This window comes from Gopherus evgoodei, chromosome 3 (assembly GCF_007399415.2).
Source record: "Gopherus evgoodei ecotype Sinaloan lineage chromosome 3, rGopEvg1_v1.p, whole genome shotgun sequence".
In the NCBI taxonomy this organism is placed as follows: domain Eukaryota; kingdom Metazoa; phylum Chordata; order Testudines; family Testudinidae; genus Gopherus; species Gopherus evgoodei.
The window spans coordinates 143618417-143634485 of NC_044324.1; the positions used below are offsets into that span (position 1 = coordinate 143618417).

General features: G+C 39.8%; 1 protein-coding gene across 9 annotated transcripts in view; it reads right to left on the reverse strand.

The window, feature by feature from the left end:
- The window catches only part of SIPA1L2 (signal induced proliferation associated 1 like 2), a 250453-nt gene that overhangs the window by 131254 nt on the left and 103130 nt on the right, over positions 1–16069 (reverse strand). For 7 of the 9 annotated variants that reach the window (XM_030556901.1, XM_030556900.1, XM_030556899.1 and 4 more), the window contains exon 3: positions 5038–6737. In XM_030556901.1, the coding sequence (XP_030412761.1) occupies positions 5038–6499 (1462 nt within the window). In that variant the 5' untranslated portion in view covers positions 6500–6737. Of the gene's footprint in view, positions 1–5037; positions 6738–14379; positions 14433–15996; positions 16044–16069 lie in introns of those variants that run through there. The other 2 variants (XM_030556895.1, XM_030556896.1) reach the window with 2 other exon arrangements.

Consider the following 16069-nt stretch of genomic DNA (forward strand, 5'->3'; position numbering starts at 1 on the left):
ATTTTTACATGGATGAGGCACTAGCGGAACTGGGAGTGTATGTACACAGTGGTCCTCCACCCTAGATCCAAAGATGACTGTAAAGCTTGCTCCATCATTAGAGGTTTAAATTTGATCTCCCTATTTTTCCAGGATGAAGAAGGTACAGTTCTTGCACTGGAATATAAGTATCACCCAAACACCAGAGGCACTGGCAATGTCCATCACTTACTGGAATAAGCTCATGGCACCTCTTGAATCCTGGGGAGCCCAGCATATCCAAGTAAAATAATGAAAATAACTCTTAGAAAGTGAAGCTCTTAACAACTATCTAACTAAATCTGAAATTAATAAAAATTGTATTATTTTTAATAAGAAAAGAAAAGAAAGGGAACTGTTCCAACAAGTATAAACACTGTAAGTGACTAACTATACGCTAACAATTTGCTGAAATATTAGAGAGAAAAGGCACCTGGAGACACGCTGAAGGCAGTTGAACAGGATCTGAGGGTAGTTTGCCTGCACAGTCCCATATAGCCTCAGCACAGGGCACAAGGATATGTGGAGCAAAGGTATGGGCTGCACAGGCACCCCTACCAAAATTCTCTCAAAGGCATAGGCCATAACGGCACCTGAAGTGGAGCATCAACAGGACACTACTACAAGAAGAATCCTAAAAAAACACTAAGCAGCATGCATTTTTACATTTCAAACCATTAAGGAATCAGTGATTGTAAAAGGTGTCCAAATGAGCATGCTGATTCCTGAAGTCATCTACCCACAGTGCAGTTCACAGCATGGCCAGCAGCAGTGCAAATTTCCCAACACTTAATTAGGAACACACCTCAAACCAGACCTGGAGGGACTCCCACTGTTTCAATCACGGTACCAATTAGTGACAACTGTCACTGCGGGTTGTTGAGCCTTTGCCCCCGGGAACAAGAATGACACCAACAATTTGTTTCACAGAAGTTATAGAACAGGTATCAGATGGTAACAATTCCATTTCTTAGTGTTTATATTTTGATTCATATATTCATCAAGTGTGCTGTTTCTAGCAAAGGAATCTTATAAACTTTCATTTCTAATGGTATCAAAGCAAATATTACCCAAAACAGATTTCATTTGGGTCAACTCTTCCAAATGACAATAAGGGTTGTGTATATTGTATTATCTGAAGGGGTTCTGAGAAACCTGCCTTGCTAAAGAAGGGACATTCCATAATGGTTTTATTTTATTTCCTTCATTCTTATGCTCCACTTTGTCTTCCATAATAACGCAACTTTTGTTCAGTCTTATCTGCAATCTGCCTCAGGCTACTTTCCAATATTTTTGAAAATTACAATTTTTGCTTTATAAAACCCATTTTTTTAAAAAAAAAATTCTCTTTGATTCGGCTTGTCTCTCTCTCCCCTTTTCTTTTTACTCTAATTTTTAACTCAGCTCATAGACTCAGACTTTAAGGTCAGAAGGGACCATTATGATTATCTAGTCTGACCTCCTGCACAATGCAGGCCACAGAATCCACTCACCCACCCACTTCTATCACAAACCTCTAACCTATGTCTGGGTTACTGAAGTCCTCAAATTGTGGTTTGAAGACCTCAAGCTGCAGAGAATCCTCCAGCAAGTGACCCGTGCCCAGGGGCAGCTCTAGATATTTTGTTGCCCCAAGCACGGTAGGAAGGCTGCCTTCGGCAGCTTGCCTGTGGGAGGTCCCTGATCCTGCAGATTCGGCGGCATGCCTGCGAGAGGTCCGCCGAAGCCGCAGGACCAGCGGACCCTCCGCAGGCATGCTGCCAAAGGCAACCTGCCTGCCACCCTCGCGACTTGCCACCCTAGGTGCGCTTGGCATGCTGGTGCCTGGAGCCACTCCTGCCCGTGCCCCATGCTGCAGAGGAAGGCTGACTTTAAAGAAGATGCAGTACAGACTCAGTGTTCTTAGCATTCATACTCAAATTTTCTATTTTCAGTACATTTTGTTTTTACGTAAGTTATTCAGACTCATGCACAATAGCTATAGCTGGCTTCTGAAAAAGAGCAACAAGTCCTTGACAATCCAGATTTTTCTGGAATAAGGTAAATCAAAGTTCAGCAAAAGAGATAGCTAATTTGGTTTCCAATGTAATTTAATCAAATTAAAGTTACCAGAAGATAAAAATAATCAAGACAAGGATAGCAAATGTTTAATTGAAGAGACTACAGGTATCTGCCAACCTACAAAGTGATAGAGAAAACAGCAGTATCTACCCCACAGATTTGCTTTCAAGTGTCGAATATATTTAGAGAGATATGAAGTCAAAACATAGTATGAAAGTTTTACTTAAGAGGCCTTCACAACACTGATTTTTTTTAAAAGCCAGAGCAGAGTGTAGCCCCTGACTTACGATAAACATGAGCACACATTTGGCAGATGAGACTTATTTAAATAAATTACACAGCAGCAATATAAGATGTGCTAGGTTACAGGGGTTCTCAAACTGGGGGTCAGGACACCTTAGGGGGTCATGAGTCGTCAACCTCCATTCCAAACCCTGCTTCACCTCCAGCATTTATAGTAGTGTTAAATAAAAATTAAAAACACTTTTTATATTGGTGGGGCGGGGGGGTTAAATTCAGAGGCCTGTTGTGTGAAAGGGGTCTCCAATACAAAAAGTTTGAGAATTGCTGTACTAGGAGACAGTTTTCAGAGTGGTAGCTGTCCATCTCTTCTCCATTTTCCCTTTAAATCAATCCCTTCTTCTCCCAGGCTTTCCAAACATATGCCACATATTCTCATGTCACCAGTTTCCATGGTTCTCCTTCAACCTTGAACCCCAACAGTCCCTATCCTTGACCTCCCAGACTGCTCAAGATCCATTCTGCATCCTTATCTCTGTCTTTCTTTATACAACTGTGGGTCTTTTTTCCTCCTCTACCAACAAAGTTTCAGGTTCTTACTTTCTTCCCTTTCCTTGTCACCCTGTTCTCACAATTTTCTCCCCATTCTCAGATCTCTATAGCATGATGGAGGGAAGAACTGTACTGAATCCTATTGAGTTTCTTGCATGGGGACAGAAGAGGAAGTAGCATGTCAATCAATGTGGTGTGTGCTGTTGCTCAGATTTGGTTGGGAAGGCACAGCAAGCAGGCCATTAGGAAGTCTCAGCTAAAGGCAGAGAACCTTTGTTATGAAGAGTGACAGAGGTTTTTGTTAAAATGGGATAAAAACCTGAAGCTGTGTCTATACTAGTGATTCACTCTGAAAAGCAGTTTAACATTTTTCTAGTGTAGATATACTACAAGAACAGGGCTGATGGGCTTGAAAGGGAACATATCCAGCCCTGCTTAGCTGGAAGACTGGCTATTGTAATGCAGAGATTTTGAGGGAGCTGAAACACCAATGTAGGAGCGGTATATGGAAGATTCCAATAGCACCCCGAAGAAAAGAAAATACAGGGAAGAACCACAGAGAGAAAGATGGAAGAAACTTAAACTAGATTGGCAGACAAAATGCACAGAGAAGAGAAGAGAAAAGAGAAGAGAACAAAACCCAGGCATGGTGATGTATTTTTTTTTTTAAAGTAAATTATGTAATCTGGTGGATGGATGTCAACCTAATTAAAGGTGGTAGTTAACTCGATTGAAAAAAAACTTAAAAATAAAGCTCTCTCTCTAAAATTTTGGGCCCCATCTATTAAGAGTAGTTAGACAGGAAATCAAGATTTTCCCTGTTCTCAGACAAAGAAAACTCAAGCCTTGTACAAGGAAGCTAATTTACTTTAAGTTATACTACACTACTCTGCGACCTTGGACAAGTCACTTAATATTTCTGTACTTCTGTGACGTTATTGATATAAACTGGGACCATATAGAACATGGTTTGTAACCAAGGTCCTGTAGCGGCACCAAATCTTATGTAAAGGGGGTCATATAAGGTGTCTAAGACCAGGTTATGGGTTACTGGTTATGATCATGCTGTCTGTATCATTATGTAGTTGAAGTTATAAGTATTGGCTGCATACTGTCTGTATTTCAAATTGGTGCTGCAGTTCTGGGAAACACCCCAGACAAGTTGGCGTTAGCTCTGCTTAGCCTGCTTGATGGCCCATTAAGGACCATCAGCTACACAATTGACCCATTGAGAGGAGGCAGATACGCCTTGTGACTCAGCAAAGTATGCAGGGACTTGCCCATGTGACTCCAAACTCCATTTTGCTGTAATTTTCCACAGTAAGAACAAAGATGTGTTCTTACACCTGGAAGTGCCTATATAAGGCTGATGCCTCATCTCCATTTGGTCTTCAATCCTGCTTCCTACCTCTGGAGGGACTTTGCTACAAGCTGAAGCTCTACACAAGGGACTGATGACCCATCCTAGCAGGGGATGTTCTCCAGAGACTTGATTTGAACCTGCAGTTTACTCCATCACTGCTACAAGCCTGAACTAAGAACTTTGCCATTACTGTATGTAATTGATTCCATTTAACCAATTCTAGCTCTCATCTCTATCTTTTTCCTTTTATGAATAAACCTTTAGATTCTAAAGGATTGGCAACAGCGTGATTTGTGGGTAAGATCTGATGTGTATATTGACCTGGGTCTGGGGCTTGGTCCTTTGAGATCGAGAGAACCTCTCTCTTTTACTGGGGTGTTAGCTTTCATAACCATTCATCCCCAGTACGGATGGCACTGGTGGTGATACGGGGAGACTGGAGTGTCTAAGGAAATTGCTTGTGTGACCTGTGGTTAGCCAGTGGGGTGAAACCAAAGTCATTTTTGTCTGGCCGGTTTGGTTTGCTTAGAGGTGGAAAAACCCCAGCCTTGGGCTGTGACTGCCCTGTTTGAGCAATTGGTCCTGAATTGGTACTCTCAGTTGGGTCCCACCAGAACCGCATCATCACAACTTCATTTTACTCATTGGATATTACTACTACTTGCAATCCTCACAGATATACTGAAAGGTTTATTTTTTGTCAAATACTTTGAGAGTCTTTGGGGGAAATGCTCTCTTTTAAAGGGCTAAATATTAAGCAAATTAAACCCGATATGTACATATCAAGAAGGAGAGAGACTTACCTTTTCCATAGAAGAACTTTCGGTAATAATATGCTCCAAGATCAATGTGCTCTATAATATAACGCTTAACTTTCTCCCGGTGAATTGACTGATTCTCTCTTGGCACCTCCAGTACAGAAACACCAGCATTCGTGCAGTGGGAACTTAGAGAGGATTCAAAGGAACAACTTTCACCTGAAGCAAAAGATGCAAAGTTTGCCTTGGAAAGTGCAATCCTCCTATCTCCTTCTCCACCAGTTTCATTCCTGAAGTAAGGGCAACTCAGGATTAGGTCATTGCTTTTCCCATCACCCTCATCAGCATCTAGGTTTTCTTTTGAATTGAGGTCCTCTTTACTTCCCAAAGGAGATTCACAGTTTCCTGTCTGGCCTGCTGTCATCTGAGTTTGCGATGCGGCTGAAGCCCCAGTGGTTATATTTTTTCTTTTTCCCACATTAACCCTGGTAACCATTGCTTCATTTATGTTAAATAAAATGCTCTGAACATCATAATGTGCAAAACATTTTTGACAGTTCCAAGGACGAATGTTTCTCTCAAATCCACCATCATCCAGTTCCGAGGAAAATTTGAAAGTTTCGTGCTCACTTTTAACAGTTCTCAGTTTTCTAAACAGAGATGTTTCTACCGCTTCTGATTTTAGTCTCCATTTGAAAGATTTGTCCCTGTCTCTACCAATAAGCAGGGCACTATCCATATAATCCAATCCAGAAATCCTGACAAATTCTCCCCTGGAAATCTGTGTGGCAGCATGAAGACTTGGAGAAATCGTAGGGTCACAGCGGAAAAATTCGGGAAATCCAAATGGAGCAAGAGTTTTATGTTCGAAGTTTTCCACTCGATATCCTCGGATCATTGCAAAAAAATTCTCACCAGATAAACCTTGCCTATCAATTGAAGAAGTACTTCCATATTCTCTATGAAGAGCTGCTCCTGTATTTGGGTTAACAGCATTCTGGTCCAACACATCTTCAGCATCAATGTCACTAATGGTGACATCACTGTTGCTTCTTTGTCTTATGGGATGAAGTCCCCTCTGGGGCGAATGGACAAAGAGATCTCCTATTCTATATTTGGTCTCTTCAAATTCCAAATCCAACTGCTGTTCTTGTTGCCCTTCACTTTGCTCATTTTGTCCATTTGGAATTATTGATCCAACACTTTCATAACTAGTTTGAGGTCTACTTTCCCATACTGCTTTACTTATTTCCTTAGAGCAATCCTTTTTAGGAGGCCATTCAGATACTCTCGCTCGGACACCCATTTTAGGCATAGCTGGTGTACCATTAGTTTCATTTTTGCTAGATGTATTTAAAGAAGCAGGAGGACCCACATTGCCATTTAAAGCTTTAAATTTTCTAGCAAAGTAGTCATCGGACTGCATACTTCTTGAAGACTCCTTGAACTTTGAGGACGTTCGGCTAGGTTTGTGCTTATCTTCTTGTGAAGACCTTTGATCGCTCATGTCCACTCAAGGGCAAGGAAGTACCTAGTCTTACCTCCAAGACTGGCACTGCTGTTATTACATTATCATCACATATGGAACAGAGAATTGCAGATAAGACAATTATTGTCTGTATCAGAGCATAATGGTATCAGAGTGCCATTTTTGTTAAAAAAAATATTAGAGGTCTTCATAATATTTCCTTCAGTTTAAAAGTGTTCAATCTGATCTCAGTCCAGGTGTATTTCTTGTACCTGTTCTGAAAAAAGAAAAATGTGCATTAAAATGATTTACATTCAGGAGCAGGAAGTCTACACCCTAAACACCATTAGTGGCCCATATATTCTCAAAGGAACTCAGATACAAACATAGTGCATATATTATAAATTATTATGTAGTCAGAAAGGTAAAGATAGAAGTATGTACTGATTTGCACTTCTCAGCAACCAATGAATTAAGCCCAGTAGTATTCTTAATTATTAATGCTAAAGGTATAGAATATGTAAATCAATCCACAGATTGTTATTAACGTATGGAAGAACTTATCTATAACATAAGCCACTACAGTTAACCAATTTAAATCCACTATTAATACATCCTTGCCTAATTAATTTAAATCTGCAATAGATTACAGATCTATTCCATCTGTCTTCTTTTCCTACTTTCATCTCAGTATCTCTCTCAATACTGTCCTAATGCATGGAATGCCTTCCCCATCCCAGTTTGCCAAAATGACACTCCATATTCAAGAAGCTCCTGAAAAGTCACTTCTGTGATGCTCATATGAACAGAGTCAACAGTAATAAGGAAATCAGAAGGCATACTCTTCAAGTTACTCTCTACTGTAGGTTTTCCAGTGCAACCTCCTTTTTTGTACATCTCTGAAAGCAAAAGCACTTTCGGGCAGGGACCGTGCTCAGCCACTATCATCACTCAGAAATGCACTTGTGGGTACATCTGCTAAAAACTAAAGGTCTGGTCTATTCTAAAATACTGGGTCAGTTTAACTATGTCAGTGAGAAGTGTGAAAAAGCCATGCTCCTGAGTAGCGTAGTTAAGCTGACCGAAGTTCCTGTGTAGTCAGACCTAAGTAGATGGAAAAATTCTTCTGTCGACCTAGCTACCAACACTCGAGGAGGTGGATTACATACACCAACAGGAGAGTGCCTTCCATCAACATAGGCAGTGTCTACATTGAAGCACTACAGCACCACAGCTATGCCACTGTAGCATTAAGTGTAGACGAGCCCTCAGTGTTTCAATTTCTTGGATGATAGACCGGAAGAATCCATAGGTGATTCTGTCCACTGGTACAAAAGATTCAGTAAAATTCAGTCTGATCAGGAAAAACATTCAGTTGGTGATTAGAGCTGGTTTGAACATTTTCAGTGAAATTTCATTTCATTGAAGCCAAAACACTGATACATCTCCATGACGTTTGGAGTTTCAACCAAGTTTAAAGCACATGCTCTTCCTGGGTCAGTCATCTGGAACAAAAAGCCCTCTTCTCAATCAGATAGAGCAGGGACTTGAATTAGGGTTTCCCATATCTCACACCAGTGCTCTAACCACCAGGCTATAGAGTCACATACCTTCCCAAAGTAGAAAGCTCAAGCTTCTGTCTGAAATGGACATTCTGACACAATTCTGTTTTTGAAAAATGTTTGAAAGGTTTATTTTTATTGAAAACGCAGAAGGAAAACAAAGTTCCAAAAACTCAAACTTGCTACAAAACAGAATTGTCTTCCTCCAGCCAGCTCAACTAGTAAATGTCTATTAAATTGTGGAACAGTCTTCCCACAGATGTGATTTAAAACTATGCTGGACAAGAACAACAGAACATACACTGTAAGGAACAATCCTCTGATGCTAGTGCTTAAAATATTCTATTCTGAAGGTCTCTGATTTGGATTTCTATTTCACTTCTATATGGCAATATTTCTGTTACTCTGAATTATAGTACACTTGAGTAATCCTTGAAAGTGAATTGCAAGGATTTTGTTCCAAACAAAAATGTTCCAAACATTTTACAGTTAAATATTCCAGTTGCATAGCAGAAAATATGTAGTTACTTCAAATTTACAAGTACTCATGAAGACAAGTCCTTGAAAACTGTGTCTTTCTTTGAAGAGGGAGGTTGCGGGGGCACAGAATTTTGAATTTGGGACTTGCCGGTTAGGCAAACAATGATGAAATTGCAAACCATGCTGGAAAGTAAAAAAGAGTCCCAGCGGAAACTTAAAGGCAAAATCATTAAGCAGATATCTAGATAAGGAAGAGAGGAGAACTCCAATTAATGTTTTGTTTTTTTTAAAATGGCAATTCCTTTCATTGTAATGCATCTAGGAAACAGCAGTAAGATACTGCATGATTTTCTTCAGTTTTACTATTTGGAAGACAAAGAATGAAGTAACGTAAATCCAACTGCAGAACAGCTGTAACTGGAGCATATTCTCTTTTATATTTCTCTGCTTGCTAATCTAAGAGGCTACAGCTACTACGTTAAAGAACAACAACATGGCAGCCAAGTTGGCAAACGTTAATTCAGTCAAACATTGAATTACTAGAACAAGAAAATATTTTTCAATTGTTTTTAATAGTTCTCAGGATAATCATGTAGAGGAATGTGCACAGGGTATGCACATTCATCTGCAGCCATGTCCAGTGCTTTTCTCTCATTGTGAAAGATCAGTTTAAGGGTGAGGCAAGATTGAATGTTATCTACTCCCATGGCAGCTTTTCTTCTTTGGGCAGTAAGAGGCAATGTAATGATCTTTCAAGATGCTTCAAATAAAGATGTGCACATTTAGGGCAGTTTTACACAGAGAGGGTAAATAGTACTGAAAGCTTCCCATAGTACAGTGAAGTTAGTTGGGTGGAGGTAAGAGGAGGGCAGAGAGGAAAAAATTTATTTCCTACCTATATCACGAAAAAATTAACTATACGCTTTCCAAAAGGACTTTTTTCCTTCCATGTCTGGAGGAACACAGGAACCTGAACTCAGGCTTTGCCTGGTATTGCAAGACTGAAGCCCATTGTATATGAACCTGAGTTAGTTAACAGTGTTTAGAGTGTAGAATCAGTCTTGCACTTGAAACTGTTTCCATTTTGCTGCACAACAGAGAACAGGCCAAAAACATGTTGCTCTTAAGCAACGAAAAAAGTTGTGTTCCAGCCTAAGACCTTAAACACAATACCTAACTGTAGGTTAAAGCAAAAAAGTTTTGCTTGCCCACAGTGATCAGCCAAACTGTTTAAATGTTAGTTTGCATGGAATCTGATTAAAATATCTTTTAAATATGACACAAGATTTTAAAATTTATTTTTAAAGCATTTTATATTCCTTTGGTAAAAATAAAATGCAAGTAGGAAAATATCTTGTGGTCTAACACTTTTGGGAAAAATTACTATTACAGAACAAAAGCAGAAGAAAGTTTCTGTATGAATTATGGTATCATGTAAACTACTGACAGTAGCAACTAATAGGTGATCCTTCATATTCTTCAAAGAGTTTTCTCCAGATGTCAACTACAGTGATGTTAGAGGATTGGAGGTGTCCCCCCCCTGACCCCAGAGAAAAGCAAATCAAATAAGACTAAGGCCATGTCTACATCTAAAATTTTGCAGCGCTGGTTGTTACAGCTGTATTAGTACAGCTGTATAGGGCCAGCGCTGCAGAGTGGCCACACTTAAAGCAACCAGCGCTGCAAGTAGTGTTAGATGTGGCCACACTGCAGCGCTGTTGGGCGGCTTCAAGGGGGGTTCGGGGAACGCGAGAGCAAACCGGGAAAGGAGACCAGCTTCGCCGCGGTTTGCTCTCGCGTTCCCCGAACCACCCTGCAAACCGCAGGGAAGGAGACCTGCTTGCTCGGGGAACACGAGAGCAAACCGGGAAAGGAGACCAGCTTCCCCGCGGTTTGCTCTCGCGTTCCCCGAACCACTCTGCAAACCACAGGGAAGGAGACCTGCTTGCTCGGGGAACGCGAGAGCAAACCGGGAAAGGAGACCAGCTTCGCCGCGGTTTGCTCTCGCGTTCCCGGAACCACCCAGCAAACCTCAGGGAAGGAGACCTGCTTGCTCGGGGTTCGGGGAACGCGAGAGCAAGCTGGGGAAGGAGACCAGTTTGATTACCAGATGCTTCCTCAGGTATGCTGGGATACCTGCTTATTCCACGAAGGTCAAGAAAAGCGCTGGTAAGTGTCTATACTTGATTACCAGCGCTGGATCACCAGCGCTGGATCCTCTACACCCGAGACAAAACGGGAGTACGGCCAGCGCTGCAAACAGGGAGTTGCAGCGCTGGTGGTGCCCTGCAGATGTGTACACCTCCTAAGTTGCAGCGCTGTAACTCCCTCACCAGCGCTGCAACTTTCTGATGTAGACAAGCCCTAAGACATCCCAACATAACCCTTCTACCTACTTTGCATTTTGCAACTACTTAAATAGTATTCAAAACAAAAAAAAATGTTTTGCTTATCTGGAATGATATGAAACTCCACTCATACTGTGAAGATTAATTTTATTTTCTTTGAACTGGCTGTAAATTATGTTTTTCACATTATCTATCCAATTCACACATTAAAAATGGAAAATCATTCATCAAAATCTATTCAACCTAGTTTTTTGAAGGGTATCGCAAATATCTTGAAATTGTCATAACAAACTAAATATAAATATAAAATGAGAAAAGACTAGGCTGTAATAATCTCATTCTTCTCTTTCCCAGCAAGAATTAGGAACAGAGAAATTCCTACATCAGATCAGAGCAGCAGACCATCTATTACAGTATCTTATGTCTGACAATGGCCAGTACCAGGTGCTTTAGAGAGAGGTGCAATTTTCCATTACTGTGCATAATTTTGGAATTTATACATATATATAAAATTAAATGGCTGTCATTCTAGCTCATGTAACTATGTATTTTCTTGTTATACATATAAATGGATAATCCTTTTTTTAAACAAGCCTGTTTCGTCTTCAAGGATATCTTGTAGCATTGAGTTCCTCTAGTTAACTATGCATTATGTAAAAATAGGTATTTCCTCAAATCATTTAATATACATTATCCTTCACTTTCATTAGATAGTTCCTTGTTATTGTATTATGAGAAAAAAGTAAAGTGGGTGTTCCTATTTACTCTTTCTATAACATCTGTTGCTACATCATGTCAACTTTTATTCTTCTCCTCTGTAAACAGAACAGTCAAAAACGGTTCAGTCTCTGCTCATATGAAGTCTTTTCATTTGTTTATTTAGAAGAGAAGCTCTTCTGGGCAGGGACAGTCTTTTTGTTATGTTTGTATAATATGCCTAGTAGAATAGGGGTGGCGTTTCTAGGTGCTTCTAGGTGCTAAAATCATCATCATTTCATGCCTCTCATCTAATACAGCTAGATCTTTTTTGTATAGTGACCAGAACTGGATGCATCATTTCAGGGAAGGGGTATAACTGATTTGTATAAAATAGCATTATAATCTTTTCTGTAATTTTTTCATTGCATTCCTTGTACTCGCTCAACAATGTTGGCTTATTTGACTGCCACTGCGCAATGAGATATCCAATGATGCCATGATTTGTCATGTAGTTTCAACTAATTTAAAACCCAGTAATTTATATTAGTAGTCCAAGTCATTCCTTCCTGTGCACAGTACACCTTGCATTTAACACAACAGAATTTCATCTGCTGTTCATTCATCTATCTTTGTTGCATCCCTCTCGTGTTCCCAACAGTCTTCTCTATGCTTCACTCACCTAAACAACTGAGTCACCTGCAAAGTTTACCACGCACTTTGGTTTTATGTTCTTTTTTTACCAGTTTCCTCTTTTAAAAAAACAAACACCTTTTTAAAAGATGAGTGTCATAGTACTCTTCCCCGCCCCCCTCCGACTGTTAACTTCCTATGCCAGCAGTTTGCTTCCACTTTTTCTGCATATGTTCTTCCTTCCTCAAGATGTTCCCCAGCACCAGATACATTTCTTGATGCACGAGGAAGTGATCAGGCTCTTTATCTCTCTCAATGATCTCAACAACAGAAGTTTCCTTTCTCCATTCCAGCCTCATCCACTCCTAATAGATGCATGACTTCCTTAAATGGAAGACAGAGAGTCAGTTCTGAACTGGAACAATTCTACTATGTCTGTATAAATAATTCTGTCTCTTTTTGCCTTTTTAGTTCAAAAACCAGTAAATGCACCATGGGATCCATAGTGTTGATGCTCCATGCTTTCCATCACCTGAGAGGCTTTGAGGCCATGCCTCCTGCTCCATCTGATGTTGGAGGAAAGCATACTTCAAAAAGACTTGACCATTGTGGCAATTCTCTTTTCTTATGCTTCTACATCCTTTCAGTTACATAGAAAGTATGACACAGCCCATTCTCAGGAAAACAAATATTTGTGTACATTCATTATTTTAAAGCAATAGCATATTGTATCCAGTGGTTTTCGGTTTAAAACAAAAAAACAAAAAAAAAACAGTTATTCCCTCCTCTGATTTATGAAGCAGTGAACACCTTAAAACTAGGGTATTGGTCGACCAAAGAGATGCCTAAATTGGCACTGAATTATGGATTAACCCTTTATTGGAAACAGCAACATTTGGAAAAAAAACTGCCTTTACAAGAACCACTGAAGTGAAGGTATATGAACAAATAAGGCAGTCCTTTTAAAAATCTATAGAATCATAGAATATCAGGGTTGGAAGAAGGGACCTCAGGAGGTCATCTAGTCCAACCCCCTGCTCAAAGCAGGACCAATCCCCAACTAAATCATCCCAGCCAGGGTTTTGTCAAGCCTGACCTTAAAAACCTCTAAGGAAGGAGGTTCCATCACCTCCCTGGGTAACCCATTCCAGTGCTTCACCACCCTCCTAGTGAAAAATTTCTTACTATCCAACCTAAACCTCCCACACTGCAATTTGAGACCGTTACTCCTTGTTCTGACATCAGGTACCACTGAGAACAGTCTAGATCCATCCTCTTTGGAACCCTCTTTCAGGTAGTTGAAAGCAGCTATCAAATCCCCTCTCATTCGTCTCTTCTGCAGACTAAATAATCCCAGTTCCCTCAGCTGCTCCTCATAAATGATGTGCTCCAGCCCCCTAATCATTTTTGTTGCCCTCTGCTGGACTCTTTCCAATTTTTCCACATCTTTCTTGTAGTGTGGGGCCCAAAACTGGACACAGTACTCCAGATGAGGCCTCACCAATAGTTGGACTAATTTACATAACCTCTTTATTTTTAATATAGTCCAGTGGTTCTCAACCCATGGGACACTTAAGGTCCAATCACCACACAGCTGTGGCCTATGTAGCATCCTCAGGGCCATACAGATAGTATATACATATTGTGTGGATGCAGCCCACATAACACATAGAACACTGCATATGTCTGCCACAATGGTAAATAGGTTGAGAACCACTGACATAGGCTGTGTGTACATTTTAATAGTGAATATTCCATAGATTCATAATTCAGTAATACAGAAGATCCTCTGTTTGAAAAAGGATCAGATGACGAAGAGATTGTATTACCTTCTATGGCATTACTCCCCCTCTCCTACATTTGTTTTTCATCAATTGCTCTTTGCTCTATTTGTTTGCTCTCCACAAAAAAGAACTGGACAAAATAATCTACGTACACCCCTCAGTTATAACTAATGCTTGCACCATTTATTATAAACTTGCTTTTGTTTGTGTTATGAGACATAGCATTTAACAAAACAGATTTCCTCCCCCGCCCCAGCCCCAAAAGAATACTTGTTAATATCTTCCTCATCCCTGAACACTGCGCACATACTCCTCTAGGTCAAGTTCCTCACTTTTCCCTTTTTTCCTCCTCACCTTAGTCTTTCAGCTAGAGAGCCATTGCCAAACATGGTCAAAAGATAAAACTGGATGCCTACCCTGCTGTTGTGCTTGTGCCAATCCTCTGCACTAGGGCTGCTGGATGTTATGCAAATAACTTAAGTTCCTTCCACAGAGTTACAAAGACTTCCTTCTGAGCTCAATACAGCAGCTGGTTTGTTAGCCACAGTTTCAGTTCTCTTTAAGGTGGAATGTTTCCAAGTTTCCTGGGGACCTGGATATATGCCCACAAGTGGTCCTGTGCCAGTAACAGAGCAATGAATAAAAACTGTACTATTGGACTACCCTGTCAAAGGGAGGCTGCTTGATAATCCTGCCTCATGTCAGCCTTGATAGACAGAAATGAATTATATAAGGGGCCTTTTGAGATCTTTTTGTTGATCAAGAAACTGGAAATCTGCCCCTATTATTAGAGAATTTTATCACCCTAAGAAGAATGCATAGTTAATCCTTGTACTATTTATCAAGATTAAAATTCTAGAATTGTGATTCTGAGGCTGTGCTAATCTTAAAAAATGAGAAGTGTAATTTGATAAAATAGGAATATAAATGTGAATAATAAGCCAAATCTGATGATCAGCCAGACATTTGATATGCATTTGACTGATTCTACATAGCATTTTGCTATGAGCAGTAAGAGTTCAGTCAGCTTTCAGTCTTCAGAGTAACACATTTAAAGAGCATAGCGTTGTGTATTTTGCCAGAATAGTTAATCTAGAACTCCTCAAGAACTCGAAACTAGACAATTCACTGAGTAACATCAAGGTAACGACAGTGTTAGTGGAAGAATACCTGAACTTTCAACTATTTAAGACAGCAGCACCTGTACAAAAATTGTCAAAAGGAAAATATAGAAGACTTAATTTAGTCTTAATTTAGAATACTTTTCTAAATTAAATGATTTTCCATTTGCTTCTTCCCTTGTTTTTAAACCACTAAGATTAAGAATCATTATATAGATGGAGTTCATCTGCTCCTACTGTTTATTCCTTAAAGCCATAGACCAGATATTTCCATTTTGGGTTCCTAAATCAAAATGGCCTGGATTTTCAGGGCACAGTGGAGGGTGTGGGTGCTCATTTAGGTGTTTAAATAGGAATTTAGGTGCCTAACTTTAGATATCCAAATTGGAATCTTGGCCATACATTGTGTGATATCACAATCTCAAGAGCAGTGAATTGTGATATCACAAAGGATTATTATTCAAATGAGGAATATGCAGGAAGAGCAGATGAACTGCTTTAGCAAGAGCCTGTTTTCATGCAAATGTCCTTAGAAAATGCGATATTTAAGCATAATTGTCTTAAATAGAATGTTTTTCAAGGTTTTCCATGAGGCATCAGTGAATCTTTAAGGCTAACACGAACTATAATTGAGTCACTTACATGGATTGCAGCTGTGGAAAAGGGACTGAAAACCGTACAATACACAAATTATGAACCCAGTTCACGAAAAAATGGCTCAAATTATTATACATCAGATTTACAATAAAACTATAACTACAGTGTAAATGGTTACTTCTTATACCCATACTTCAGGTCCATGACTAATATGCATATTTAGACAGGAGGCAGAAGAGACATGGGAAGCCTCTCATTTTGATTAATGGGGATACACATGAGTTTCTGTACACTGAGTATTTGTTGTGAACTTACTCATTTGTGCTCTTTCTTCACATGTATAGTCTTTGGTTGTAAGTGAACTGTAAGGGCAGAAAATGAAAAAAGC